This window comes from Aspergillus stella-maris (genome assembly GCF_047715825.1).
Source record: "Aspergillus stella-maris strain CBS 113639 unplaced genomic scaffold BDV14scaffold_5, whole genome shotgun sequence".
Lineage (NCBI taxonomy): Eukaryota > Fungi > Ascomycota > Eurotiomycetes > Eurotiales > Aspergillaceae > Aspergillus > Aspergillus stella-maris.
In genome coordinates this window covers 104,894-132,572 of record NW_027396799.1, presented here as the reverse complement: position 1 = coordinate 132,572, position 27,679 = coordinate 104,894, and the positions used below count along the sequence as shown (strand labels likewise).

Genomic DNA, 27,679 nt, shown 5'->3' with positions numbered 1-27,679 from the left:
ATCAATGTGGCTTTGCTGTGGCTGGCCCCATCGATCGCCCAAGGCAGATTCATGCCTCTGTCAAACAGTCAATATGGAACAAAATATGTCATGGAGAAATGAGGGAAAATCAAGAAGATCTCAGAGAAGCGCAGAACTGCTTGCTTATGATGTTGACAGTGTGCCTGGATTCGGGACATTTTCTCCGTGTGGACAGTGGAGACGGTGGGGATAAAGTCAAGAACAGGAACCAGACCTCCAGTCCAGAATGCAGTAAATAATAGTATCATTTCTCAAGAAACATAGTTAATTGTGGCCACAGACAGAGCTCTTGTGTCAGTCCCTCTCAGCCTCTGGTTTGGCGCCGGCAGTTCTGCAGTGTCGTGATCAATGGATCCTGCAGCCTCCAAGGCACTATTCTCCTTTCTTCTTCTGTCCCCCACCTGAATGAATCTCGTCTCGCAGTCCCCTCCCTGTCATTCTGTCACTGTCACTTCTGTCTGTCAGCCCTGCTCGTCACCCTCTTTCTTCCCCAGAGCCTCTTCTTCAATTATTCTTATCCACATTCCACTACCCCCTGTTACCACTCAGCTCAGCCCGCTTGCTGGCCGTCTGTCTGTCCGCCTTGTCTCACCTACACTACTAGCCTCTCTCACACATTCATTTGTCCTACTGCTACTGCCTTGCTGACGCCTACATCTCGTGCGCTCCGCCCGCGACGTCATATTGTCTATTGGACTAGAATCGTCTTGGGTCCTTTGGACTATTCGAATTCTTTGGAATCTGTGCTGAATGACCTAGACCGGCGCTGAACATCGGGCAACATTGGTGGCTTGTCCTTATATACACAATCGCCCCGAGCCGTTGCCCCATCTGCTTTTAACGCTCTTTTCCCCGACCGCTTCTACAATGTCACTCCTACCCTTCTGATCGGGTACCAGTGACGAGTACTGTATTGAACAACAAGGCGCGAAAAGAAGCTTCTGCTCCGGCCTCCAACTTATCTGGTCGTCGTTGCGATTGACCAAATACAGACGGGACGATGTCGTCGGCAGTTTCGCCCCAGTTCGTCCAGGGCGACACAAACGACAGAAGGAACTTACAACCCGAGCTCTCGAATTTATACCTTTCCAATCCAATAGACCCTGACGAAGAGGAGTTTCAAATCTCCGGTATCCGATTGACGCCCGTTGAAGACCGAGGCAGCGCTTGGAATGGATCCACCTCTCCGTTAGACCACTCCGCCAACAACCCAGCTACACCAGGAAATAATGAAGGCTATGGTACCTCATATTCGGACTTCCTTAGTCCCGGCGACGACTGGACAAGTGATATCAGCAGGCATACGTCGCCTGGCGACTTCATAATGTCAAACGCTTGGCCCGTCGACACTTCGCCGGCTCAGAATGTACAAACCACTGCGCAGAACCAGTTCGCTTCCCACCCATCGTCTCCTCTAGCTACCATGAATCCATCCCAACTTCTCACACCAAACATGACCAACAATCCGAGCCCGTCTTCCGACTCGACGAGTCCCAGGAGCCATCGAGCTCCGCGAGCTCATCATCCTCCGATACCGCGCCTCATGACAACACCTGATAACCTCAACCCTCACCCAGCTCCCGAATCGGCCACGGCAATAAGTCCCATTGTGAAGGTGGAAAGTTATTCCCGGGGTGACTCGCCTGTTAGAGACAGCTTTTCAACAAACCGCCGTCCTAGTCAGTCATCTGTGCACTTGTCCCCTGGGGGAATGTCCAATACATCGGATGAAGATCTCACAGCGGAGGCAGGTCCGCACTCTGTTTCGAGGTCTGCTGACGGGGCGTGGGTAAGGAATGGGCTTACCCGTCACTCCGGGCTTGCGCCAGATGCGCGAGGAGACGGGTATGTCCTCAGCCCTAATGAAATGGACTCGCAACGAAAACTTGCAGAACGAAACCAAGATATATACTCTTGGTCCGAGGCTGTCAGCGACGCGCACAGTGACACCGGTGGCGATGATTATCTGCCTCGAAGGGGCCGTAACAATCATCATGGCAATAGGCGTCGAGCAAAAAGTGAGGGAGATCCATCCCACACTCAACAAGACTATTTCAACCTGAAGATACCCCACCAGCCCCAAGTTCCCGGGCCTGGCCTTATTCTCCAGGAAACGAGCGAATATAGCGATTCCTCATCGCGTTCTTCAAGCCCTGTCCGTGTGAACGAGGACAGGTGGGTCCAAGATGCATCAGAGATCACTCCCCCGGAGCCTCAGAATATTGAAGGTGGACCCGAGCCCCATCAGTTTCTGGGGTCTCCCCCGTGGCGTGATATCGAGGTTGATCATGCTCCACGAGCAACACAGATTCAACCAGCTAGCTCTACGCAAGCCATGGTTGAGTACCAGCGGCGTGCCCGAGAATATGACACCTTGTCTCGTGTTGCTACCTGGGGAACGCGCGACCTGGACGCCAACAGCATCAAATCATTCCAACAAATGAACATCAATGACGATGGAAAAGGGAAGAAGCATGAAAGACGTCCCAGTCTTCTCAAATACTTTCCCCAAAAGACAACCAGTCTCTTGAAACGCCCACGAGTAAAAACTAGTCTCTCCACCATTTCACCTGTCCCGGAAGGCGAGGTCCAGGATGCGGATATGAAACCTGTCCCTACAAGGAAGGACAGCTTCCCCCGCCGGAAACTCAGCCTTGGTCTGTCTGCGAAGTCTTCGAACTATAGTATCGGGGGTGCGGTTATGGCGACCACGAGGCAGGTGGCTGCTATCGGAGGCAAGGACTCTCTGAATGTCGTCTCCCCAAGCTCGACGGGCAAGCCTTGGAACTCTTTCAAGGGCCGAACACGAAGCCGGAGCGAGGTGCCTAGTAGAGCGCCGGGTCTGTTCGAGCTCATGACAAGCCATGGAGGGCCGCCGGTTCCCAACATCAACTACTCTGAGCCTACAGAGAACGAGTCAGCCCAGCCGTCAAGACAAGAGCATGAAGCTGCCGAAGAAGATGACGATGATGAGATTGATGAGAAAGGCTTTGTCATGGACTTTCCCATCCCATCAAACTTACCGGTGCCGACCCTGGAAGGCTTCAGGACCCAAATACTTCAACTCAACCCTCGTCTCGAGCCTGCTTTGATTGACCGTTTCGCACTAGAACAGGTGAAGCGATACAAACGGCTGATTGATATCAAGCAAACTCATGCAAAGGATATCACTCAGGGCAAATGCAAGGCCGGTAAATCCTGCTTCGCGCTGGGCGGCAAAGCCAAACTTCTACCGCCCCGTGCCTCTGCCCAGGATGCAGATTCGCATACTCAGTTCCAGATACCCGGGCGAGGAGAGACAGAAACTGATGCACTTGGCGAGAACACCATCGCTCCAGCTCAATTCCCACCGGGCGTGCCACTTCCTCCAGAACAGGTCACTTTACTGCCCGCAGAGTTTGAATGCATGGTCTGTTTCAGTGTGAAGAAATTTCAAAAGCCATCAGACTGGACCAAGCATATCTATGAGGATGTGCAACCATTCACCTGCACATTCCCAGACTGCACGGACCCCAAATCCTTCAAGCGAAAAGCTGACTGGGTCCGACATGAAAGCGAGCGGCATCGACAGCTCGAGTGGTGGGAGTGCTCATTCACCGACTGTCGCCACAAGTGCTATCGAAAAGACAATTTCGTGCAGCATCTCGTCAGGGAACACAAGCTCCCAGAACCCAAAGTCAAGAAATCCAAGAATAAAACACCACCAGGCAAGGTATCAGGTCCGATTACCCCTGAGATGCAAGAAGAGATGAATCGCGAGCGTGACATCAACAAGCTCTGGGATCTTGTGGAGCAATGCCGGTACGACACCACAAAAAGCCCGCGAGAAGAGCCGTGCCGATTCTGTGGCAATGTCTGCACCAACTGGAAGAAGCTCACTGTTCATCTCGCTAAACATATGGAGCAATTGGCTATCCCGATTTTGGGTTTGGTGGACGAGCGAAATTTCTCCCATAACAAGGAGACGTCAACTGGCATCGCGGATAACCGTTCCGATCAACAACTGTCGATCACCCCGGAGGCCACTGCTGATTTTGCGCCAAGGCTGAATACTGGGGTGGCTGAAGGCTTTGGCCCAACGATCAATTACACGCAGGCCCAGTACCCGAGTGGCCAGACGATTCCAGCCTCTGAGTCGCTGGGGATGCCATTTAATAACAACCAGTCCTATATTCCAGCTACGTCAATGGCTATGGATGCAACTCCCAACCAGTTGAATAATTTTGAGGGTGTCTCGCCGTACGCGACGCATAACGGAGGGCTGTCTGGACCGACTGAGCTGGCTGAGGATCAAACCCGGCTAATGGCCATGCATCAGCAACATCAGAACTCGGTCACGTATCCTCCACCGTTCAACGTCAACGCCGGGCCGCGCCTACAGATCCCCAATCAAGTACTGCCGGAGTATGGCAATTTCTCCATGTCCCCCACGGAGATGCAGTACGATCCACATAGCGCGGTGTACGTGTCCGCTCCGGGGGAGGGCCACTATAGTACCTACCACGGACCAATGGCATCAGGGATGCAGTATAATCCAGGGGGATACCAGGGCCAAGGCCAGTGAGTTCGGCACATTGGCCATCGGACCAAGAAATCCGAGAGCGAGAAGAAAGTTTTGATTTGTGATACCCTAGCAAGCGGCAGAACGGGTTGACAGATCGTGGGGTGCAGTTGAGATTCTTGAGTAACTCGAGTTCGGCAACGGCATAGTTTTGCTGTTTTGGGAAGGGGATTGGCGTCTCGTTTGGCGAAGTTAATCTCCTTGAATTTGCATATGCCATGAACCAGACAATTGGAGTCGAGGTTGTTTCCTTCGGGAGTTGTTGTTGTGCGACGTGATCGGCGTGTATATACCCCTTGCGACAGGCTGTTGTGGCATGCGCGACATTCCTATACTGTTTTTGTATATTGACATGAGGATCGGGAGTAGATTTGGGAACTTACTTGGCCGGAAGTATTTACGAATTACGATCATACACATTTACTAGTTGAGTCCTGAGTTTGAGTGGTCTACAGTATAGTTAGTAATGTGAGAGGTGGGTGGGCAGGAAAGGTCGACAGAACCACGGTACACTCAGTAAATCCAGAGATCGACACTAAGATGTCAGTGTCAACCTAACCTTAGCATCGTCTTCTTGTATGTACTATGTAGTATAAGTTAGCTACTGAAAGATACTCCTTACAGGGACAGCCACTTGGCCAGTCATGCCTCAGATAAAGCAGCAACGAATGAGAATTTTGCTTATCCGCGGATGCCTCACCCTCTCTGCAAGTGAGCTGCAGCAACCCTGTCCCGGCCTGTTCTCGTCCGCTTCTATACTGCCACCAGATTCAACCTGTCACCACTAATCGCTGTCGCGTGGGGTCCCAACAATGCGAAATCTCTGTAATAATGCGTTTCTTCGCTTTCTCTTCACATCCCTTTTCATTCTTTGCTTTTTCCTCACCCTCAGCCCACCTCTTCTTTTTGGACGACTACTCGGGCTAAGTCCGTAACATCCGTTAGCCGATCACCTGTCAATCTCATTTCGAGGTCTTAGTCTGCTCTACTTCTACTCTATTCTATCTACTACTACTACTCTACCGTACTTTACTCCCCTCTCAACCGGTCCCCTGCTTCAGCCTCCACGTTCCTCCTATATGACGCTCCACTGCCCGGCGAGCACCGACTTCTTGCCTGCCCTCTCGGTCGTGTCGTCTTGTCGATAACGCAGGCAAGCGTTGACCACTCAGTGTTGTGACTTGTGACGTTGACTGGACTGGTCGCACCGGCTGCCGCAATGAGTGTAGGTACCCGCCCTGCCGCCTAACATGGATGGCCTTATCTTTCCTCAAATGGCGTCAAGCAAACAATGCCCAACGCACATACCAGTCAAGAATAGAATATGTCTATGCGTACTAATGTCAATGACCTCCAGGGACCCAACAACGCTTGGGATAATTCCAGCGATGTTCTGCAGGGCATCAGTTCGACGCCTCAGGCCGATCTCTCCCCCCACGCCCACGATCTAACGGCTGGCGACCCAGCGTCATTTCTGGGCTTTCAATTTGGGGCTGGGGCAGCAGACCCGAGTATTAACCCGTCGCATCATCACCATGCGTCCTTTCTCAATCAGTGGCTGCCGCCCAAGCAGTCCACCTCGCCAATCCCGCAGCTCGAGTACTCGCACTATTCTTCCGCCCGGTTCATGAGCAACCAGGACTCATGGAATCCTCTTCAGGTGACCGGTGTCCCTGCCAATGTGACTTACTCCATGCGGCCCTTTGGGCGAGCTCACCCGATAGTCGGGCCGGGACTTGACCGACGCTGCTCAGATGGGCACCATAGCACATGCACCTCATCTGAAACGGGTGAAACGGCTAGTCAGTACAATGGCTTGCACTCATCCGACTCAGGGTATAGCTCGCAGAGCTGGGCGACGCGCTCTGTCGCTGCTTCCTATGCTGTGGACTCTGCTTGCAGTCCGCTTGCGCACCAAGATTGTGAGCAGGATGAGAAACCTTCGATAGGAATCGGCTCGATGCGTCACAGTGAGTCCCTAGACCTTGCGGAGCAACCAGCGTCTCCGTCGCCATCTCTACTCTGCCATGATACGATTAAATGTGACTACCCTGGCTGTCTGTGGATCGGCAAGTGTCCATCTGATAAGCGGTATGTCAACTACTTTGGGTCGCTTGTTTTAAGCGCGAGCTGAGCTTTTTTATGCAGAAAACACGAAGCCCGACATAAGAAGCTATTCAAATGCGACGAACCTAATTGTACGCGGAAGGAAGGATTCGGCACTATCAACGACTTGGCACGACATAAGAAATGCGTGCATAAGAAAGAGCCGGAGCGCGGACCCAAAGTCTTATACATGTGCTTTGGGCAAAACTGTCCACGGAGCAATAAGAAATGGCCCCGTCTCGATAACTTCCGCCAGCACCTTGCTCGCATGCATAGTAATGAGGACTTGGAAGAGCTGCTGCGAAGGTGAGTTATCATACTATCACTAGTGGAATATTGAGATCTGATTTGATTCAGGTCTCACGAATGGTACCAGAACTGTGTCAAGCCACATGATATCGCCTCCCTTGGAACCGACAGTCTGTCGGAAACAACCCCGTCGCTGACTCAGATGCGCGAACCAGAAGTTCTAATGCAGGATGCCGACCACGAGCTTCATAACCCATTCGCTCCCATCCGGTCGGCCTCACAATCTTCAAACAGTCTTACAATCGGAGACAACAGTGGTCTTGAAGAGGACCACGACATGAGCGAAGTCGACCAAATTCAGCCACAGCCCATGGAGTTATCGGGACTCTCGTCGCTTGAGCTAGAGCCAACACTCGAGCAACATATAAACAACCCTTCCCAGTTTATCGGTCGAAAGTACGACAAAATGGACGACATGGTATCCGAAGCAGCGCACAGTGTCATCAACGCCATGACGAAGATGATCAACAACCGCCAGCGACGACGAAGCCACCTAGACGACGAGACCCTTGAGCACGAGGGCGCACTATCAGACCGCAACCGGGAGATTCTGCAGAGGATCTTAAGTACAGCCTCGGAGATCCTTGCGGGTGGGGCAGGGCCAGACAATGGGAATGGAAACAATGTGCTTGACGAGAATGCCAATGGCTTATCTAAAACAGACTGGATCCAATGTGAGTTTTGCTCGAAACAGACGCGTCTACGCTGTGAGATGAAGTAAGTCTCGTCCGGGCTGGTTGCACAAAGCTAATGCATTCATCATATAGAAAACACCAGAAGCGGCATGAACGGCCTTACGGCTGTACGTTCTCCCAGTGCGAGAAAACATTCGGCAGTAAAGCGGACTGGAAGCGTCACGAGCAGTCTCGGCATTTCGGCGTTCAAAGCTGGCAATGTACCCTTCCTACGACATCAAGAGGAAATAAGAAAGACGACCTTGCGCAGTGCGCACGCATATTCAAGAACCAAGACATTTACATCCGCCACTTGGGAAAACAACACGGTATCTCCGGCGAACAAGAATTGCGGACATTGATCGTTAAAGACCAGCTGGGCTGGAACGGCGAACCATACTTCTGGTGTGGGTTTTGCCGCGGAATAGTCCGTCTTACGGGAAGTGGATTTGTGGCTTGGGATGAGAGGTTTGATCATATTGATGGGGAGCATTTTGGGAAGGGAGGGCGGGTTGAGGAGTGGTTTCCTTCGTCAGGGAAAGCGGATAGAAATAGAGATTTAAGCGACGCCGACAACGACGACAGAAACAGCGACGTGGGGATGGATCTTGCGCCCTCCCACAGCGAGTCCGAACAAAGACCCAATCGGAAACGCAAACTACGCTTCACAACTGGACCTCGGGGCACCCGGTACCCAGTCTCAATACACGAGACTCAAACGACAGCAAGAGACAAAAAGTCTCGAAAACAGATTTCGGGTTAAGGCATATGCCATGGTATCAACGCCAACGTTGGCACCGACATAGGGAGTCGGTAAATAAGTGCAGGTGGCTAATTGATGTACGAGGGAGGTTAATATATTTTGGGCCAAAAGTTACTTGATACCACTATGTTTGATATTAGAATTATGTATGTATAATGTTTTTAGGCAGTTTTGCTGAAAAGTTTCGGAGATATATACAATGACAATTGAACATGAACAACTTTTGAAATGTTAGAGCTTCATACTTGAATATATATATTTTGGATGTCCAAGAAAATTAGACACAGACAGTAAAGATACACATCTCAGCCACTTCCTTAAGCTTATTGATTAAAGGAATTTATTTCTTCACACCAGTCAACTCCCTAGCCTCATTCTCCAACGCCGCAAGTTGCTCTGCAGCAGGCATGAAATTAGCAAACTTCCATGGACACCCTCCGAAGCCACCAAACATCAAACCCCAGAAAATCAATGACCAAAAGATTCCTAGAAAAGAAAAAAAAAAGAGACTCACTATTCTTGCCCATCTTAACATCCTCCATCTCAAGCTTCAACCAAGACCAGTAAATAACCTGGTAGACAAACACCGCGCCCAGGAAAACCTTTGCGTAGGGGCCCATGAAGGCCTTGTAGCGGGACATCTGCGGACATATTTAGTACACGCTCTAGCTTTGAAGGGCAATAATGGGTGGCACGGAGGCGACTTACGCCCTCCTTGTAAGCGTTTTGTTGCGGCTGCTGGTTTGGTTGTTGTGGTGGTGGGTTTGGTGGCATGCCTGTGTTGAAGCGCGTGGTGCTGGTTGAGAAGGATCTGAGGGGCAGAGCCCGGGATCGAGGAAGGGAAGAGAGAATGTTTAGATGGGGGGGCATATTGATTGTTTATTCTTTTAAGATGTGAATATTGTATATAGAAAAGTGTATCCTGTAGATGCAGTTGTAGCAGTGACGATGTTACGATGAGTCAGCAATCACATGATATCAAGGAGGGCGGCTCAGGGCCAAATCAAGAAGCGGACGCGCGAGGGAACAAGCGGGGAGGAAGTTAAAAGGCGATAAGCTCATGCGCTGCGGAGCACAAAAAGCTGGCTGCGTTTGTTGTCTTTTTCCACCTTCTTTGCTCTGTTTTTGACCGACTGCCAGGCAGGTGAGAAGGCGCGAAAGGGGCGCTGAAAGGTATCAAAATGTCTGAAACGAGCGATTTCAGCACATTTGAGTCATTCTACGATGGTGAAAGGGATGGCGTTGTGGTGTCTACGGTGGGTTCTGATGTGGTGGTTTTTCGGTGATCTCGGGGATCCAGCTTGACCTGCGTTCGTGTTGTGGCGCTGGCGATGTGAGACCGCAAAAGGTGGGGGCGTGACTGTGCTTGCCTTGACCTTCAGGCAGAAACAGTGCTTTGCCGCGTGCGCTAGTCCAGATGGGGTATTAGCTGTGGCTGATCGTGTGGCTCGGTAGGCGCCCGAAGGAGGACAAGACTCAAGTCTCGCTGTGAGAGATCGCTTTCACTAGAAGGCCCTGACTGTCAAGACCATCGCTCTTATCGTGTCTGCCATTCTGTTTGGGTTCTGTTTGACTGCAAGGGACATGCCGTCGCGTTGTTGTCAGCTCTTTGTGCCTATCGATTAGGTGTGTGCATTGTTTTGCCCGTTCGCTGAGTTTTGATTTTCCTTGCGCTGAACTGATCCCCATCGTCCCAGAGTGATCCCCAAGCTCTGTTGCTTGCTAGGCTGCCGACCGTCCGTCAACTGTCGCCTAGACGCGTTTTTTCCGATTTTATTCAATTGGTTTTTCGCTAAACCATTTTTGACGTTTCGCTTGCCCGCCGTCGCGCTTTATCTTGCACGCTGTATGCTGTCGACGACGACCTGACCTGGGATATCGGATTGGACTTCACGCCACAACACTTTGAACTCAACGCTCGCTTGGTCTCATTATCGATCCATTCTAATGACAGCATAAGAGGGCTGAGATTCTGCGAGAGAGATAAGAGAACGTGATTGAGGTCTCACTGGTGAGTTTATCTACTGAACCAGCAGCGAGTTTGCGCTTCCCGGACTCCGATTTCAACCTTTGCTCTACGATTGCTCTTTCCTTGTATTGCTACTGAAACTACCCCACACCTTCCGTACCAACTTACTGACTGATACGTCACGCAGAGCCCAACCAGCAATCATGGCTCGCATCAAGCGCTCACTCGAGGAAATTGCCAACAAATCCGACTCAGATGATGACGACTACAGCGATCACCCCGTCCGCTCCAGCCGGCGCGCAGCCTCGAAATCCAAATCGAAGAAAGGCTCCCGGCCAACGAAGAAAAGGGCCCGTCGCGATTCTGACGACGATATCGTTTCCGATGAAGACGACCTCAGTGAAATAGACGAGTTTTCATTTGAAGGTTCAGAAGAAGAAGAAGACGAGAACGCTCCGCGAACTGCAAGAGGCACTGTTGCGCGGAGAGCCGCCGCGAATAGACCCGTTTACGATGAAGGCGAATCAGAGAGCGTCGACGACGAGGAAAACGACTTGGTACCTTCGCCTAAGAAGGTGGTAACGCTGAAAGTCGGCACTGGACTCAAGGGACAGACGGACAACTACACTCGCCGGACGACCCGGCGCACCCGCGACCCGTCTGAAGATATATATGCGTTGACAACTTCCGGTCGCCACGCTCAAACTGTTGAAAGAGGCACGCGCAGTCCGGAAGCTGAGAGGGGTCGTCGTTCATCTCGCGGATCAAAGCGCGTCGCGGAGGCTGAGGAGATTGCAGAGGCCGAGGCGGAAATGGAAGATCCAGAGGTCATTGAAGAAACGTTGACTGAAATCAAGGCGTCGCAACTGGAAATCTCAGAAAGCGCTCCGAACTCGTTCCATGATGACGGCGGTCAAGGGGTAGCCGCTGAAGACTCTGGTTTCGTGCCAGAGTCTGAGAATGGCGAAGCGAAGGAAGAGGACGATGATGACGATGATGAGGGCCCAACCACAAGACGCAGAACCAGACCGAACCGCAGCCAGGAAACGCAGGAAGATGCCACACAGCCGGACGACGAAGAGGACGCAGGTCTCCGCCGCTCGAGTCGAAAAAAGCCCAAGTCCTCGCAACGCAAAGATGACGAGGAGAGTGATTTCGAGCCGGAAGAGGAGGAATCGCACGACGAAGATGAAATATCACAATCTGGCAAGTCTCAGGGTTCCCCGCGCAAGGCTAGCCAAGCCCGCGACGACGACTACGAAAGCTCGACCGGTCGACGCCCAGGCCTCCGCAAGAGGGCCTCGCGGTCACGTGGCGAATCCGAAGCTGCTGATATTGCAGAAGAACTGGCGGAGGAGCTTCACGATCTTAGAGGAAGCCGTCCGCGCCGCCGAGTACAGCAAGAGATTGTTTACGAGAAGCCTCGGCGTAGCCGGAAGGACGTTGATTACCGCATCATTCGCCCTGACCTGGTTCTCCCAATAGAGGAGGCTGAGAATGAGGTTAACGAGTCCCCTTCGCGACGGGGCGGCCGTGGTGGAGGTGGCAATACCTGGCAGCGTACACTGTTCCCAACATATGGGCCCTTCGGGGGCGGCGGGCCGTCTGCAATCCTGGGACCGCCAGGAGCACATGCTGCTACTGGAGGTGTTGATAGTGATAGCAGTGACGACGAAGGGTTGCAACATCCCAAGGGCTCGATATCAGGACCGGCTGGCGGACCATTGGCGCTGCCTGGATTTGCCGCTCAAACACATGGTGCTGATACCGCGCAAGGCCACTCAGGTACACTAGCGAACTTGGGCCGTGTCAAGGACAAACAGGCACTGGCCGATGCGGACCCGCTTGGCGTTGACATGAAGGTAAACTTTGACAATGTTGGAGGTCTACAAGGCCACATTGATCAGCTGAAGGAGATGGTGTCTCTTCCACTCTTATATCCGGAGATCTTTCAGCGGTTCCACATTGTCCCTCCCCGTGGTGTCCTCTTCCATGGACCTCCGGGTACGGGTAAGACCCTTCTTGCTAGAGCCCTGGCGAACAGTGTCAGCTCTGAAGGCCGTAAGGTCACGTTTTACATGAGAAAGGGAGCAGACGCGCTGAGCAAATGGGTTGGAGAGGCCGAAAGGCAACTTCGTCTTCTCTTCGAAGAGGCGCGCAAGACCCAGCCCAGTATTATCTTCTTTGACGAAATCGATGGTAAGTCTTTACTATTAGGCCTATGGACGTATACTAATCTTTTCTAGGATTGGCTCCTGTACGGTCAAGCAAACAGGAACAAATCCATGCCTCGATTGTGTCCACCCTTTTGGCATTGATGGACGGCATGGACGGTCGTGGCCAAGTTATTGTTATTGGCGCTACCAATCGTCCGGATTCCATTGACCCTGCTCTCCGTCGTCCCGGCCGCTTTGACCGAGAGTTCTACTTCCCCTTACCCAACACCGAAGGACGTCGCGCCATTCTTGACATCCACACCAAAGGCTGGGACCCGCCACTGCAGCCCGCGATCAAGGACGAGCTTGCTGAAATCACAAAGGGTTATGGAGGTGCAGATTTGCGTGCACTTTGCACGGAAGCTGCGCTCAATGCAGTGCAGAGAAGATATCCCCAAATTTACAAATCCGACAAGAAACTTCTTATTGATCCCAAGACCATCGAGGTTGCACCGAAGGATTTCATGCTGGCCACCAAGAAGATGGTGCCTTCATCAGAAAGATCCTCAACCTCAGGTGCTTCGCAGTTACCTAAACAAGTAGAGCCCTTACTGCGTCAACCACTGGCTGAGCTCAAGAATATCCTCTCGGAGGTACTTCCATCCCGCAAGAGACTTACTGCTTTGGAAGAGGCGCAGTTTGAGGAGCCGGAAGAGTCGGCGAAAGGCTTCCAGCGCGAGCAAATGCAGCAAGAGTTTGAACGGTCGCGTGTCTTCAGACCAAGGTTGCTACTACGGGGTACCTTGGGTATGGGACAACAGTACTTGGCAGGCGCATTGTTACACCACTTCGAAGGCCTTCACGTCCAGTCATTTGATCTCTCGACGCTACTCAGCGATTCAACCCGATCACCCGAAGCGACCGTCATTCAGCTCTTCGCCGAAGTGAAGCGACACAAACCAAGTGTTATCTACATCCCTGGCCTGCATAACTGGTCAGATACGGTCGGCCCGGCTGTGATATCCACGTTCCTCAGTCTTCTCCGGTCAATACCCCCCACAGATCCCGTTTTACTACTTGGTATCATGGAGGCCAGCCGCGAAGATGTGGACATTGGGCTGGTGAAGAACCTCTTCGGCTACTCGAGACGAAACACATTCGAGCTTACAGCGCCAGGGAACGAGGCGCGCCACGAATACTTTGCCAAGGTCGCTGATCTGATCAAGTCCTCTCCCTCTTCTCTCCCTGATCCTGATAACCGGAAGAAGAGGCAACTTGAAGAGTTGGAGGTTGCGCCGCCGCCACCTCCGCAGGAGAAGACCTTCTCGAAGGAACAGCTCAAGGCTCAGAAGAAGAAAGATTACCAGACTTTAAACCTTCTGAAAATCCGTATTCAGCCAATCATGGACCAGATTAAGAAATACAAGCGGTTCAGGACGGGTGTCATCGACGAATCCCAGATTCGGTATTTGTGGGAAGAAGAAGACCCCAACATTGTCACCAGCGATTTGCCCATCGAGCAGCGAACAACATTCCGGCCGTTCGAGAAAGCCCATGATAAGCATGGAGTTCTTGGTCTCCGGGAGGCAGTGTCTGGCAAATTCTTCTACAACTTGGAGATTGTCACCATCGAAAAGCGACTCTCGAACGGATACTACAAGAGACCAAAGGATTTCTTGGCGGATATTAAGCGTCTAGCAAAGGATGCGCGTCAGCTCAATGACCAGGAACGTCTACTTCGCGCCAACGAACTCCTGTCCAACGTGGAAGTCGATATTGCTACGATTGAGCAGGCGGAACCCGTACTCGTGGCCGAGTGTGAGAACGTCTATCTCCGCGAGCTAGAGCGGGAGAAGGCGGCCCTAGAAAAAGCCAAGCAGGCTCAGGAGGAGGAGCAAGCCGCCTTAGCTCGTGCTACAAACGTCCCTCATGGAAACACAGAGTCGGATCCGTCGAGTGGTCCCGTGGTGCTCGGAGCGTCGTTCCCAAACCTTGCTCCTCATATTCCTGGCCGACCAGTGACGCCCACACGCCGCTCTACTGTGAGCTTCATGACCAATGGATATCACCAGGGTGATGGGTCGGATCTGAACGACTCGCACCAGACCAACGGCTCGCATGAGTCTAATCCTGATGGAGATGGAGACGTGTACATGACCAACTCTGATCATTCAGCGGGGCGAGATACTCAGACAAGTTCATTTGGACCGTCCGCACAGCCTAAGCCGGCCTACTCTATGACCGCTCCCTCCCAGCAAGTCAGGCGAGAGTCTGGTCTATCAAGCTTTTCGCAAAAGGGGCCGATGACCCCTATGGCTCCTGGGTCCCAACCGGGCGACTACACCAACGAAGCGTCTACCACGCAAACAACATCGGACAAGAAATCGTCTGATCAGTCTTCCCATCCACACCACTACAACCAAAGCCCCATGGTCGTTCACGGCGGGCGACAAGATTACCCGGACCTCACCCTATACCCCGACCGCGTGTCGCAGGAGGAACATCTTCCTGATACCCAACAAGGCGACAGTAGTCAGCCTTCTCCTCCACAGCTACGAGAATCCCAGCCTGCACGCATCGAGGTGACGGGCGCCAGCCAGTCTCAGCCCAAGTCGCAGCCGCCTGTTCCTCTCTTTGATTCCGCTTCCAGGCAGCCAACCGCAGTTCAGTCTCTGCTCAACAGCGAAGACGAAACTCCGAAGATGATCATTGATCACGAGTACGTGCGGAGCCTGCACAAGGAGATGACTCAGCGTACGAGCGGTTGCTCAGTCGAGCAGCTCGAGCAGATCAACACCGCGTTGATGGACTACCTCTGGCACACGCGCAGCGATTGGAACCGCAGCAAGGTGGCAGCCGGCATCCAAACCACATTCAACGAGGTCCTGGAAGACATGCAAGCCGTTCAGGAGATTGGCCCGATAAGCCAAAAGACGAAGGAGCAGCTCAGCTCGTTCTACTAGACTTTCTTCCTCCTTCCCTCTTCTCGTATCACCCACCTACAACAAACATTTCACACTTTCCTAGCTCTACCTTATTTTGCACGTTTGGACTTGGTTCTTTTTCTCTCGACATTGGCAGCAGCAAGCATGGAGTTTATGTAATGAGATCAATGGCGGTTACTCGGATTTCTTCGTTTCGTTTTTTTTTTGTTTTAGGATGCTCTCATCCTCGCCACTACTTGCGCTTATTCTTAACCTACCTACTTCATACTATACCTCGTTTCTTTTTCTCTTTGAGGGCTGTTTGGAGGTGACCGAGTGAGCGAGTCTTTTGCTCTATTCAGCGCTTTCTACTTTCTTGCATGGGATCTACCTGTATTAGTGAGGAACAATCTAAATTAGATCTGATAAGCTTTGAAATCCATGACGGGGTACTCTTATCACAGTTTGTGGTAGACTAGATTACCGTGGTAGCAATCTATGTCGGAGTCTGGCACTGAAGAACGCCGACTCCACCGAAGCCCGCTGACTTTGTTACTCAGCGCGGCATTGACATCAACGCCGAACCCCGACGATGATAACCAAACATTCCCTCTCAACCACTTGCATTACAAAATATCCAGAAAGTTCCTTCTTTTCTGATGTGCCACAATATGTATATAAACCAGTCAAATCATAATGAGCATCCTTTCTGCATCTCATCCTATAATTGGACTCTGCAATAATTCACCTGATCTGATCGACTCTAAACAGCACAACCTACATCATGACAGCAGTCTTAATCACGGGTGCCACAGGCAAGCAGGCGGGCTCGCTCATCAAGAGTCTCGTCGCCAGGAAATCGTCACTAGAGATTCTCGCCGTCACTCGGAATGCGCAATCCCCACCCGCTCAACGCCTTGCACAGTTGTCGTCCAACATCAAGCTGGTAGAGGGCAACCTTGACGAACCAGCAATGATTTTCCAGAATGCTCAGAAGGCCACAAAATCCCCGATCTGGGGCGTCTTTAGTGTCCAGGTATGTACCAACCTGGTTCAAGGTCAAGACTTAGAAGACAATTCAGCTCTAACCTAATTCACAGACACCCACGATAGGTAAAGAGAACGCGGAGGAAACGCAAGGCAAAGCCCTGATTGATGAAGCACTCAAGCACAAGATCAAATTCTTCGTCCAGACTTCAGTCGACCGCGGCGGCGAAGAGAAGTCACCCAATAGCCCTACGGATATTCCGCATTTTACTGCCAAGCACAACATTGAGCAGCACCTTATGACCAAGTCAAAGGGCACAGACATGCGCTGGTTTATTCTTCGCCCCGTGGCATTCATGGAGAATCTCACCGCGGGTTTCTTCGGGAAGGTCTTCGCGACGAGCTATAAGATGGCGCTGAAAGGCAAGCCTCTGCAGCACATTGCTACGAGCGACATAGGCTACTTTGCTGCAGAAGGTTTCTTGAATCCTGACGTCTGGGCGGGCCGTGGGCTATCGCTTGCTGGCGATAAACTGACGTACGATCAGTTTGCGCAGATCTTTGAGCAGAAGACGGGGAAACCGCTGGCGACGACGTTCCGCCCATTGTGCGCGCTGTTTATGGCGATGGCGAAGGACTTTGGGTACATGTTCCGATGGTTTCATGATGAAGGATATGGGGCAGACATCGCTGAGTTGAGGAAGATTCATCCAGGGTTGAAGGACTTTGGGACGTGGTTGGAGACAGAGAGTGATTGGAAAAGGTAGTGATGCTGTTGAGCATCTTCATAACAGTATAGACGCATTCTGTGTAATTAATGTATAATACCAAGAATCAAATCATATCTCCAGATAGCAGAAGAGATCAGGAAGAAAACAACAATAGCTCTGGTAGGCGGTCGTTGGGACCTTCCCTTACAGGACGGTTAAATAGAATATTATGTAACCAGCCCTTTCACATGGAATCGACAAGCTTCGACCAACCTACTTCCTCCACTCCCCCAACCACAACAAAACAATAATGACCCACGATGTTTAGCTTGCCCCAGGCTCATCGTGCAAAGTTCCAGGATGGACACCCCACAAACCACCGTCACTATGCCTCCTGAACCTGGTGGCGGTTCATACAAGCGAAGCTGTATCCGTTGCAACCAGCGAAAAGTTGGCTGCGACAAAAACCTCCCCTGCGGTCGATGCCTGAAAGCAGGCGCTGACTGTGTCCATCCAACAGGAAAGCGCGCCCCGCGGAGATCCAATAGGCCTCCGATCTCTGAGATCCGGAGCCACCTGGTTGAATTGGAGCGGGAGGTTGAAAGACTACGGTCTGCGTCACGCGCTGACCAGCACCCGGGCTCTGTTACCAACACGAGTACCGCTGATACTAGCAATGAAGAGGAAGCGGGAACCCCCAAGGGGATTTTGATGGGTTCTGGTGGGCGAACTTGGTATGTGGGAGACGAGGCGTCAGTTGCCCTTGCCGATAAGGTATGATTCCGATGATTTTGATCATAAAAGGCACTCATTCTGCCAGTACTAGAGCTGACTTTGAGTAGATAAGAGAGCTAAATGAGATCTGTGATGTCTCATCTGATGAGGCTGATGAAAACGCCAGCAACCCAATGTCTATACCGTTTATGGGTGACTTTGGAGGTGACATGACTGTCGGTTCTGACTGGGGACGCACCCAGTTTCTACTGTGGCCCCGGGTTCAAACCCTGTGGGCTGTTTACCGGCAAAATGTGGCACCAATGATCGCATTTCTGCATATTCCCTCAATTGAGGCCATTATACGCGAGGACTGTTCAGATAACGCGCCTCTGTTGGAACCTAGGCACGAAGTTTTGCTCCTTTCCATATGCTTTGCGGCGGTGGCAAGTATGACGCCGCAGCAGTGCCTGTCCATACTCGGCGACGAACAAGACTTCTGTATACATCAATACAGGCTCGCCGTGGAACAGGCTCTGGCAGAAGAGAATCTGATTGGCACTCTCGACTTATCTGTCCTGCAGGCCGCAGTTTTGTTCCTATTATGCCTTCGCCGGTTTGGAGACTCGCGGCTTATATGGGCCGAAGCGGCGATTGTGGTCCGCGTCGCGCAACGACAAGGCTTGCACCGAGATGGACAGCAGCTCGGCCTGACTCCATTTGAGATAGAATTACGCCGTCGACTATGGTGGCATGTCTGTTTCCTTGACATGCTTTGCTCGGAGGATCAAGGCACAGACACCCAGATATCGCCGGGCATATTTGACACTAAGGTCCCTACGAATGTCAACTGTGATGAGCTCACGCCCCAGATGACCAGTCTCCCACCGCCAAGAGAGGGATATACCGACATTTCGTTGTGCGTCATCCAAGCCGAGCTGATTCCCCTCTTGCACTGGGCTGGTAGTAGCAAGTCTCTAAATCAGGATGAGCGAAATCTATCTGCATCCGAAAGAGAGGATCGTCTCATGGCACTTGCGAACCGTGCCGAGGAACAATATTTGCAGAAGTTCGATCTTGACGTCCCGGTCCAGTGGGTGACAGCCGTGATTGGCCGCCTGACGCTTTCCAAGGCATGGCTGGTGCATCGTCTGAGCACGCCAGCAGATGGAGATCAGACTTCAACAGCTACAAGCGATGAGTCTTTCGCTATGGCCGTCGAGATCCTCAAGTTTGTTGTACTGTTGCAGAACGACGAGGCTACGGCCCCATGGGCGTGGCTCTGCAGTAGCTATCAACAGCGGCACGTTGTAGCTGTCATATTGTCAGAGCTTTGCACAAGGCCCATCACTCCTCAGACGAATAACGCCTGGGAGCTTGCTACTAAGGTTTATAGGCAGTGGAAGAACGAGGGAATGCAAAGTAATGCCATGCTTCAGCAGCCTTTGTCTCGGCTGATGGAGCGCGCGGCTCAGTCGAGACGACAGAAATTGGGTGTGGATGAGACGGTTGATATGTGGACAAATTTTGATGGCAACATATAAATAATAAATTCGAGACAGTAATAAAAAACATTTGCAGATGTAGGAAGCTATTGAAGTATACAGTAAAGCTTAGGGTTCTCTGCAGGGGCGGAGCATGTGACACAAGGCGGAGCCAAGACACCAGGCTGGCCTTTGCCTGCCATCTCCATTCACTTTATTGTCTATTCACAACACCACTCACTCTCTTGCGCTTTCACATCTGTCCCTTCCGAATTTTCTTCTTCCCTATCTTACTTCCCTGAGTTTCAGTCCTTCCACCTCGCTTCGCCGACGAGACAGCACAATACTATGACCCAGTGAACTCGAGCGACCGAATAAATACCTAATACAGGCCGCATCCCCGTATCGACCTCCTCATTCTCCCTACACACATCACACACAATGGTCGACTGGGTCACCCTTCTCGTACCATTTGCGTATCTGAGCGTACTCATTGGCTCGCTCGCAACATTCTCATCGCTATACCGCAAGCGCAAGGCTCGTACGTCCACCCGCTCCGCATCCCATGTCATAATACATGACCAAGCACTCAACAATCCCTATTACATTGCTTCTTATAACGCTTAACTAACAAAAATATTTACAGGCAAAGCCTCCTCCTTAGAACCATGGTTCCCCGCACACACCCAACGAGACATCTACTTCTCCCTCCTCCACCTTGAACCCTCTTCAAAAGAGAAAGAGAAAGAAAAGAAGGTCCCCGAGTCCGTCCTCAAGGCCGCTCTCCTCCGCCGCGCAATGGAAGATATAAAGCGCGTCATGGCCCTCCGCAGCCAGAAGCAGGCTCTCTCTATGCTTCTTCAGCGGGGTAGTGTGGGCGATGACCTGTGGCAGCGGTTCCTGCGCGCGGAGAAGGAAATGGAGGATGAAGTCAGGGATGTCGTTAGTGAGGTGGGCTATGCCATATCATTGAATGTATGGTGGTGCCAGATGCTAATGTGTATAATTTGAACAGGCAAACGCCTACGCCCCCAACTGGGGCCAAGTCATCTTCCAGTCCGCAAACGAAATGGTCAACAACGCGATTGTGCGCGAGCGCTTAGATAAGCACCAGAAGAAGCTTGACGAGGAGAAGGCATGGTGGGAGAAGAGACGCGCCGGTATCCAAGAAGGATTCATGAAGGAGCTGGACGCTGAGAAGACAGATTCTACACCCACACCTGCTGCTGCTGCTACTATGGCCCCGGTCGCTGCGGCCGCGGAAGTAGTTGCTGAAGAGAAGAAGGCCGAGTCATCAGGATCACCCCGCCCTTCAACTCCCGCGGCTCCGCCCGCGCCAACTGTTACGGAGAGCGATGAGGACGCGGTGCTCGTTGAGGCTGATGAGCAGGGTTCGGCGGCTAGTCCCGCTAGTCCGGCTAGTACGAAGAGTCCTGGGACCCCTGGGGGTGGAAAGAAGAAGAAGAAGGGCAAGAAATGAGGGGTTTGCATCGCATTTGGGGTTTAGAGGGTTGCATTTGTTCACTCTCTACGGTACTTTTATCTTTCAAAACTTACTTCATCTTATGTTATATGAATGGGGTTATATGCACCTTAAGGCCATTTTATTCCTTTTATAGGTTCTTGCTATGGTGAGGTATGGATCGGGACTGGCAATGTAGAGCCCAGAGAGGAATAGGTATCATTAAAGATGTTTTAGTGTGGAAAGTAAAACACAACTATAATACAAAAGTGAACACCAGTGCTTACCCAAAACTCCATCTATATGTACATTATGCCCCCCAAAAAAACAGAACTTTCTACTTGGGCGATACCAACCCAGCATTATCATCCAACTTCGGCCCCAGCTCAATCCCAGAGACACCCATCTCCTCCGCAACAGCCCGAATCTGCTCCTCCATTGCATCCGCATCGAGACTCTCGCCACCCTCAGTTCGACCCATAATAACCCGCAGCAAATCAGTAATAATCTCCAGCTGATGCGTCTCTCTCTCGTGCGGATCTAATTCCTCAATGGCCAAACCCCTCGCCTCAAGCGTGCCAGCCTTGCGATCATGCAGAACCTCAACGAGGCGCTGCACGTGCCCGATATTCTCCTTGCTGCGCGGGGTAGAAGAGACGCGGCGCAGACGCCGCTTCGGTGTATTTGAGGGGACGGCAGCCAGGCGCGCGACTTGCAGGATAATTAGGCGGAGCGTTGTGTCGTCTGGTGCGAAGCCGAATGTTGAGCGGAGCGAACACAGTGCGACGAGTGTACCGGGGAGATCCTTCGACAGGCAGAAGCAGCGGATGATCTGGTCGTAGAGATCCTTTGAGAAGTCCTCTTGTGTCATCAATTTAGCGCGCGCAGAGAGGTTATTGAACCAGGTTATCATGCTGGCGTGCAGGGCGCGGGCTGTAGGGAAGGCATTTGTGAATGCCGTGCGGCTGCGGTCGTATTGCAATTTGCCGCAGTCCCAGAGGCAAGCGTAGGTTTCGAGATCGGGTTGGACGGCCGCGGACATGGTTTGGAATTTTGTCCATAGGGCGTCGATGTCTTGTTTGCGGAGTTCGGCGTAGAGGAGGTGGTTCATGAAATAGGAGTTTGGTTGGATGCGGGCTTGGATGAGACTTTCGACGAGGCGCTCGGTGGCTTCTTCGTCGCCTCGGCGGGTGTAGTGGAGGAGGAGGATTGAGAAGGTTTCGATGTTGGCTGGAGGCATTGGCCGTTGCATGAATTTGGGGACTCGAGTCGTTATGCTTGATGTTTGTGGTTGCGCTGCTGCTGCTGCTTGAGCTTTTGAGGCGCGCTCTATCCGCTCCTTGATCATGGACCAGCCTAGCTGCTCCGCCTTTTCTCGTGAAGGGGTGTTCCCCACGCGAAGCCAAGCAGCGATGAGTCCGTTCAGGTGTTTTGGGTCTGGATTTACACCCCGCTCATACATCAACTCGATTACCAAGGCAGCAGAGTCAATCTCGCCCATGCCAATCAATCTCTTCAACCAACTAGCGTAGAAGAAACGGTTCTGGTACCGGCGCGGCAGGACTGTCAGCGTCGACAAGGAGATGCGGTTGACGTCTTTGTCGGAAACGGATGATGCCTGCAGATTGCCAATTAACCCAAGAGCCGCCTGGTACAGCGAGGCTGAGTCATTGGCAAGATCCTGGCCAGTCACCATCATGTCCTTGAAAACGGCAAGGGCAAGGCCGAGCTTTCCAGCTTTGAGGAACGCAATACTGATTTGATCATAGTCGGCCACGGTCATCTCATTCCGAAGTAAAGATTTCAGCTGTAGATAGAGAGCCCATGCCTTGACATCCGCATCTTGTCCGGCTTGTTTCACCCAGGCCGTAATGACGGGAATCAGGATGCTTGGTTGCCGAGAGTTGTCGTTAGTCAAGAAAGCTAGAGCAATATCTTGAGCGCGTTGGGGGTCGCCTTCAGCGGCGAACAGCTCGACTCCCAGCTTCCAGTACGCTTCTAGGTCTTCTTTTTGCTGACTAAGTCCCACTTGATGTATTTCCCACTGATCCAGCGCATCTTGGGTTCTGCCCAGTTGCTGTAGGGACTTAATGTAAGAAAGGATGTTCGTTGCTGAGAGGGACCGACCAGCGGATAAAGCATCTCGAGCAAGAGTCTGGATGTGAGCCGCCCGGTTTGCCTTTGAAGAGTCGCTCAGTTGTGAAGACCACAGCAGAGCCATGCCTTCTTGAGGAATCGCATCAATGAATCCAGGAATGATCTGCTTGCAGCCTCTGTACCATTTCCAAAGATCCTGCCTCGACTTTTCACTTGAATCATCAACAGCGAATCGCTTCAGAGCGCCATTGAATCTATCAATATAGGCGCTGTGCTCCGAGTCCTCGATGTTAACCTGATAGGGTTCGAGTATGACATTTGTCTCTTTCTCGTCCTTATTATGCATCCAGTTCTCTTCCTCCTCCGCCATGCCCTCGAACTCCTCTTTGAGCGCCTGGTCCAATTTCTCATCAAAGACGTCGTCCAGGGTTAGTGGTTCGCCGTTGCCATCTTCAGCTTCATGGTGCCGGAGCGCTTCCAGCGCAATAGCTCTCTTATCCTCGGGCAAGCTTTGTATGAAAGCACCATCCGGACTGAACGGGTCTTTCAAGGTTTCTAGCTCGCGGTCCAGCTGCGCAATCTCGCGCTCCACGTCCTCCCTCTCCGCATTGCTTTCGGCCTCCGGGTCGACCTCCTGTCTTCGCCTACTTTTGAGGCCATCTTGTTCGTAGAATTTGATTTTGTCGCTGGGACCGCCATAATTCGTCGACCGTGGCGCTACCGCTGTGAATGTTCGTCTGAAAGGAAGAGGCGATGCGGCCGGACTGCTCGAGCGGGCCACATGTCGATACCACCGAGCGCCTCGAATCACCGGGCGGAGCATGAAGTGAGAGCGGTTATATCATCGGTCTGGGAGAGGATTCGAGTGTGAACGACACGATCGTAGCCTTTATTGAAGCAGGCAAAAAAAGCAGGAGAGATGGACGAGAAAGAAAATCATCGGAGCTTGAATTGACCCGATCTGGCTTAGCCCGCGCGGAGATCTGCCGCGGATTTCAGGCACTCGATTCAAAGCTCCGTCCCCGTTCTCCGCAAACAACGCGACTGGCGCTCAGTTACAGACGGAGGGATCATGGTCTCAAAGTTCTTGGACGCGGATGCTGGCGTTCCACTGGAGGACATCTCAAATAGTCAGGTATGTCCCCGCAAGGTTGCGGCGCAATGCCCGGAGCTTTACTAACAAGCCCAAGGGCGTCTATATCTACAGACCAGCAGATGCACCAAAACCACACGGAGAACGGCCGTCAAAGAAGCGCAGAGTCACGCAAGAACATGCAGCACCAAGCGAAGACCCATGTCCGTTCGTACCATTACTGAATGGAGATGAAACCGAGAAATCCGTCCAAATAAGGTACCGAACCTACGAGCAACTATGGTCGGTTCAGGAAGCGAAGATTCAGGTGTGTGAATGCTTGCGGATATGCTGTTGCTAGGGAGCTAACGGTATCCCAGGAAATTCTAAATGATGTCGATGCTGAAGTGCTGGACAATGTATCCTCGTTTGTCAGAACAACCTCACCAGAGACGTAGGAGACCCAGGCCACGAAGCGGATCAAGCACAGCTAACGGCGCATAGGTACGGTGGCTGCATACCTGCAGCACTAATAACAGTTGGCTCAAACGTCTCTTCATTGGCGAGACTCCTCTCGCGACTCAACGAACAATTAACCTCCGCGGGCGAAGGAGGCGTCATAGTGCTGGAATCTGGCGATGCGCCCAACCTCAAGACGACATTGAAAAACATCATACGTGCTGCTATAACAAACACGGAAGGGAACGAAGGCTATCAAAAGTTCTTGACGGACCGCGATGTAAGCACTTGACATGTTGGTCCTTGGCGTTATACTGAGCGTTCTAGGGCCCGAGGCTTCTTGGATATGACCTTGACTTGCTGGGCGACTATGTCACCAAGAAGGATGTAAAGCACCTCGTCATATCTTTCAGAGATAGCGAAGCTTTTGATCCGGGAATCTTGACCGATTTGTTCTCTTTACTAAGGTGAGTCCCACGATACTTGTCCTGGATAGAAGCTCATCGGTATAGTTCATGGCTTGATCGGATACCTATAACCCTCCTGTTTGGTATTTCAACGTCAGTTGAGCTTTTTGAAGGAAGGATGCCGCGGTCCAGTGTTTCATTACTCAAAGGGAGATACTTTGAGCTCCATGGCGCTAGCAATTGCGTCGATCACATATATGAGCGGATACAGGCAGAAGGAGGCAAGTTCTGGCTTGGGCGCAATCTCACTGGTGTACTATTTGAGAAGTCAAGTGATTGTTTCCAGACGCCTGAGGCCTTTTGCCGGACAGTAAAGGTAGGTCCTGGTTTTCTTACAACAGTTCGTCGCTAATATCAGAGATAGTACGCCTACATGTCTCATTTCTTCGCCAATCCTGTATCGGTATTACTTGCAGAAGATATACCGGGTGACTTACAGATTGAAAGGCTCTGCGAAGCCATTCGAAATGTCCCGTCGTTTAGAGAGTAAGTGGTCAAATGACTGCCCCAATGACCCAAATTGACATTAGTAGGTATTGTGAGGCTCTATTGGAAAGTGGCCATACGCAAGAAGTGCGCAGTCTTCTAGAACATAATCAGCATCTTCTTTCGCAAACGATACAGCTCGTGAGATCCGGACAACAGGCCATGCACGAAATGTTCCAAGTTGTGAAGCTCGTATCTTTACTGCTCAAGGATCTCAACGTTCCCAAGAAGGCAACGACATCAGATTTATCTATCCGCGCATTATCCGGAGAACTGCAAGACTCGCCCCTGATAGATGACGTTCTCGTTGCATTTCGACGGCTGGAGTCCAGCAAACTTGAGGAACTGCTACCACAACTGCCCATATCCTTAGAAGCACAACCAGATTTTCAAGATATTCAAGCGGAATTTGCATCCCTTATGGAGGCTCATGGTGGCACCGAACCACTTCGCAGCGAACATGACAGTCAAAACGCTGTCATTGGAACAACAATTGTGAAACAACGCGTCAAGCTCAACACAGGGAAAACGAAGTTGCCAGAGGAATATGTCCAGTACACAAGAGTCCTGGACCGGCTCCATGATCTGTTATCGTCATATTTCCAGACCACTTTGGTGCTCCCGCAAGAACTGCCACTCCACGAGGCTTTTCTACTTGACATGCGGAACCCCATAAAAGAGGTCTTTGCTCCGCGCGCCCGGTTTGCCATCGAGCGCGCATTGTCAAACCCGTTCGACTACCTTATGTATACGTCGCAGGATACGAAACGCAAACTCTCGGCCAAGCAGCCGCCAACGTCACTTCTTTATCAGCTATACCTCGAGTCTGGCGCTCTGGTAAATATGCATGACTTGTGGACTGCATTCCATGCGGTTTTCGAGAGCGAGCAGGGCGATACTTGTGACGAGAGGATGACCATGGCCCTCTTCTACAGAGCGCTGTCGGAGCTCAGGGCGCTTGGAATGATAAAACACAGTCGGAAGAAGCTGGATCACGCTGCAAAGTCAGCCTGGATGGGCTTGTAATATATTATAATTTACATCGATGCACTAGCGTTAGACATGACATGATATGTATACATGAAGGGTATCATTTTTGGAAATCTCGTAACACTATCTTCCATATTTCCTGCGTTACTGGTCCTGCAATGATTCGGAAATAGGGAGTTGGATGATATCGTCGTTGTTGAGCGGCCGCCTTCCGTCGCTCAACACCATTGCTTCTCTCCTGCGCCTCCGCAAAGCTTGTTCTTCGGGATTGCGTCGCGGCCGTCGCCCGGGAACTCGTCTTGAGCCGGTAGTACCGGCGGTGTCGTCGCCATCTACCATCCAGACATCACTCTCATCTTCGTCGTCATTGTCATCGTCACTGATGTCATCATGGTCCTTTTCTTCCAGCATGCTGCCCATTAAGCCGTGTTTCCGAAGTTGCTTGGCGCCTTCTGGGTGAGACGACAGAGTGGCGAAGATGGCGCTCATTACTGCATCATCAGACCACCATGTCTTCATGAGTATTACGACATCCTGTCGCCGGGAAGGTTCTGTCAGGGCGCATGGGAACGGGTAGTTGGATAGCCATCGGCTGACGACGCCTGCCTCAAGCGCAGCGGGGATGTTCTCTTGAAGTAAAATGTTCAACGTTCTCATGGCTTTAACTTCGCCGAGCGGTCGCGTTCGAGGGAATATCGGGGATATCGTGTCTGATGTTTTCTCCACATGTTCGTCGAGGAAGTTGCAGAGGCAGTTGATCAAGGCGGTATAGGTCTGGATATCTTTGAGGTGGCCGCAGACAGACGTCCGAGATACTATAGCAATCAGTACGTTTATGCGATGCCCGAATATCTGGAATCATACAAGCTCGGTTCGATACGAGGAAGAACACCGCGGAGACTGCCTTGTCCCGCCGTGTGGGGTTCTTGCTCGATAGGTCCTCGAGTAGTAGGTCTCGGGTGTCGCTCTTGACAGATCGCTCGGCAATTATGCGCAGCGCACTGCAGAGGTCAGTTTGCTGTAATGCTGTATGGGCTGGCTTGCATACGCGGAACGGAGGTCGTAGCTCGTGCTGTTGGAGAGCTTCAATAGTGTATCTAGTTTCAGAGCTGGGTTCTGTTAGAGTTGTCCCCAAGCATGTATACTAAGTAGGCAACACATGCCATCTTCGGTGCCTTCACTGATAATCTTATCATCATTATCGTCTTTCTTGATTTCTGTCAACTCGTTCACTCGGTGGAGGTCCGCCGCAATGCCTCGAACAGTAA

General features: G+C 51.8%; 10 protein-coding genes across 10 annotated transcripts; 7 read left to right on the top strand and 3 right to left on the bottom strand.

The window, feature by feature from the left end:
• Positions 1–429: 429 nt before the first annotated feature.
• Positions 430–5,252, top strand: BDV14DRAFT_165438 (putative C2H2 finger domain protein). The gene is made up of 2 exons (XM_073767336.1): positions 430–4,911; positions 4,966–5,252. The coding sequence occupies exon 1, from the start codon at positions 1,022–1,024 to the stop codon at positions 4,583–4,585; it is 3,564 nt and encodes a 1,187-aa protein (XP_073632214.1). The 5' UTR covers positions 430–1,021; the 3' UTR covers positions 4,586–4,911; positions 4,966–5,252.
• Positions 5,253–5,356: 104 nt separating this feature from the next.
• Positions 5,357–8,666, top strand: BDV14DRAFT_165425 (putative C2H2 finger domain protein). The gene is made up of 5 exons (XM_073767335.1): positions 5,357–5,807; positions 5,940–6,673; positions 6,731–6,994; positions 7,046–7,714; positions 7,765–8,666. The coding sequence occupies exons 1-5, from the start codon at positions 5,802–5,804 to the stop codon at positions 8,432–8,434; spliced, it is 2,343 nt and encodes a 780-aa protein (XP_073632213.1). The 5' UTR covers positions 5,357–5,801; the 3' UTR covers positions 8,435–8,666.
• On the bottom strand, positions 8,667–9,408 carry BDV14DRAFT_165420 (uncharacterized protein). The gene is made up of 3 exons (XM_073767334.1): positions 9,143–9,408; positions 8,949–9,075; positions 8,667–8,830 (listed from the first exon to the last, which is right to left on the bottom strand). The coding sequence occupies exons 1-3, from the start codon at positions 9,302–9,304 to the stop codon at positions 8,775–8,777; spliced, it is 345 nt and encodes a 114-aa protein (XP_073632212.1). The 5' UTR covers positions 9,305–9,408; the 3' UTR covers positions 8,667–8,774.
• Positions 9,409–10,606: 1,198 nt separating this feature from the next.
• BDV14DRAFT_187252 (chromatin segregase YTA7) lies at positions 10,607–15,522 on the top strand (the record flags this gene model as incomplete). Its single annotated transcript, XM_073770929.1, has 2 exons — positions 10,607–12,602; positions 12,650–15,522. 2 exons carry the CDS (start codon positions 10,607–10,609, stop codon positions 15,520–15,522), a joined length of 4,869 nt encoding a protein of 1,622 aa, XP_073632211.1.
• Positions 15,523–16,127: 605 nt separating this feature from the next.
• BDV14DRAFT_165416 (nucleoside-diphosphate-sugar epimerase family protein) lies at positions 16,128–17,324 on the top strand. Its single transcript, XM_073767333.1, has 2 exons — positions 16,128–16,519; positions 16,584–17,324. The coding sequence occupies exons 1-2, from the start codon at positions 16,268–16,270 to the stop codon at positions 17,235–17,237; spliced, it is 906 nt and encodes a 301-aa protein (XP_073632210.1). The 5' UTR covers positions 16,128–16,267; the 3' UTR covers positions 17,238–17,324.
• A 131-nt stretch (positions 17,325–17,455) lies between these two features.
• BDV14DRAFT_165414 (Zn(II)2Cys6 transcription factor) lies at positions 17,456–19,474 on the top strand. Its single transcript, XM_073767332.1, has 2 exons — positions 17,456–17,954; positions 18,023–19,474. The coding sequence occupies exons 1-2, from the start codon at positions 17,541–17,543 to the stop codon at positions 19,436–19,438; spliced, it is 1,830 nt and encodes a 609-aa protein (XP_073632209.1). The 5' UTR covers positions 17,456–17,540; the 3' UTR covers positions 19,439–19,474.
• Positions 19,475–19,819: 345 nt separating this feature from the next.
• BDV14DRAFT_196069 (Sec63 complex subunit SEC66) lies at positions 19,820–20,858 on the top strand (the record flags this gene model as incomplete). Its single annotated transcript, XM_073772358.1, has 3 exons — positions 19,820–19,919; positions 20,025–20,329; positions 20,394–20,858. The coding sequence occupies 3 exons, from the start codon at positions 19,820–19,822 to the stop codon at positions 20,856–20,858; spliced, it is 870 nt and encodes a 289-aa protein (XP_073632208.1).
• A 219-nt stretch (positions 20,859–21,077) lies between these two features.
• On the bottom strand, positions 21,078–23,956 carry BDV14DRAFT_101249 (pentatricopeptide repeat protein). Its single transcript, XM_073765495.1, has one exon. It carries the CDS (start codon positions 23,758–23,760, stop codon positions 21,178–21,180), a length of 2,583 nt encoding a protein of 860 aa, XP_073632207.1. The 5' UTR covers positions 23,761–23,956; the 3' UTR covers positions 21,078–21,177.
• Position 23,957: 1 nt separating this feature from the next.
• BDV14DRAFT_101274 (putative origin recognition complex subunit 3) lies at positions 23,958–26,501 on the top strand. Its single transcript, XM_073765496.1, has 8 exons — positions 23,958–24,072; positions 24,128–24,337; positions 24,390–24,463; positions 24,514–24,748; positions 24,796–24,935; positions 24,981–25,251; positions 25,300–25,421; positions 25,469–26,501. The coding sequence occupies exons 1-8, from the start codon at positions 24,010–24,012 to the stop codon at positions 26,445–26,447; spliced, it is 2,094 nt and encodes a 697-aa protein (XP_073632206.1). The 5' UTR covers positions 23,958–24,009; the 3' UTR covers positions 26,448–26,501.
• A 54-nt stretch (positions 26,502–26,555) lies between these two features.
• Positions 26,556–27,577, bottom strand: BDV14DRAFT_196066 (uncharacterized protein; the record flags this gene model as incomplete). The annotated part of the gene is made up of 4 exons (XM_073772357.1): positions 26,556–27,226; positions 27,276–27,412; positions 27,460–27,520; positions 27,571–27,577. The coding sequence occupies 4 exons, from the start codon at positions 27,575–27,577 to the stop codon at positions 26,556–26,558; spliced, it is 876 nt and encodes a 291-aa protein (XP_073632205.1).
• Positions 27,578–27,679: the final 102 nt, after the last annotated feature.

Bases quoted from the DNA above. Each gene is read 5' to 3' on its own strand.
- BDV14DRAFT_165438 (XM_073767336.1), top strand. From the start codon at position 1,022: ATGTCGTCGGCAGTTTCGCCCCAGTTCGTCCAGGGCGACACAAACGAC.
- BDV14DRAFT_165425 (XM_073767335.1), top strand. The intron at 6,674-6,730 runs GTATGTCAACTA...TTTTTTATGCAG, and splicing joins AAGTGTCCATCTGATAAGCG to AAAACACGAAGCCCGACATA. The intron at 7,715-7,764 runs GTAAGTCTCGTC...TTCATCATATAG, and splicing joins CGTCTACGCTGTGAGATGAA to AAAACACCAGAAGCGGCATG.
- BDV14DRAFT_165420 (XM_073767334.1), bottom strand. From the start codon at position 9,304: ATGCCCCCCCATCTAAACATTCTCTCTTCCCTTCCTCGATCCCGGGCT. The intron at 9,076-9,142 runs GTAAGTCGCCTC...ATATGTCCGCAG, and splicing joins AAAACGCTTACAAGGAGGGC to ATGTCCCGCTACAAGGCCTT. The intron at 8,831-8,948 runs GTGAGTCTCTTT...TGCCTGCTGCAG, and splicing joins TGTTAAGATGGGCAAGAATA to AGCAACTTGCGGCGTTGGAG.
- BDV14DRAFT_165416 (XM_073767333.1), top strand. From the start codon at position 16,268: ATGACAGCAGTCTTAATCACGGGTGCCACAGGCAAGCAGGCGGGCTCG. The intron at 16,520-16,583 runs GTATGTACCAAC...CCTAATTCACAG, and splicing joins GGGGCGTCTTTAGTGTCCAG to ACACCCACGATAGGTAAAGA.
- BDV14DRAFT_165414 (XM_073767332.1), top strand. From the start codon at position 17,541: ATGGACACCCCACAAACCACCGTCACTATGCCTCCTGAACCTGGTGGC. The intron at 17,955-18,022 runs GTATGATTCCGA...GACTTTGAGTAG, and splicing joins CAGTTGCCCTTGCCGATAAG to ATAAGAGAGCTAAATGAGAT.
- BDV14DRAFT_101249 (XM_073765495.1), bottom strand. From the start codon at position 23,760: ATGCTCCGCCCGGTGATTCGAGGCGCTCGGTGGTATCGACATGTGGCC.
- BDV14DRAFT_101274 (XM_073765496.1), top strand. From the start codon at position 24,010: ATGGTCTCAAAGTTCTTGGACGCGGATGCTGGCGTTCCACTGGAGGAC. The intron at 24,338-24,389 runs GTGTGTGAATGC...ACGGTATCCCAG, and splicing joins TTCAGGAAGCGAAGATTCAG to GAAATTCTAAATGATGTCGA. The intron at 24,749-24,795 runs GTAAGCACTTGA...TGAGCGTTCTAG, and splicing joins AGTTCTTGACGGACCGCGAT to GGCCCGAGGCTTCTTGGATA.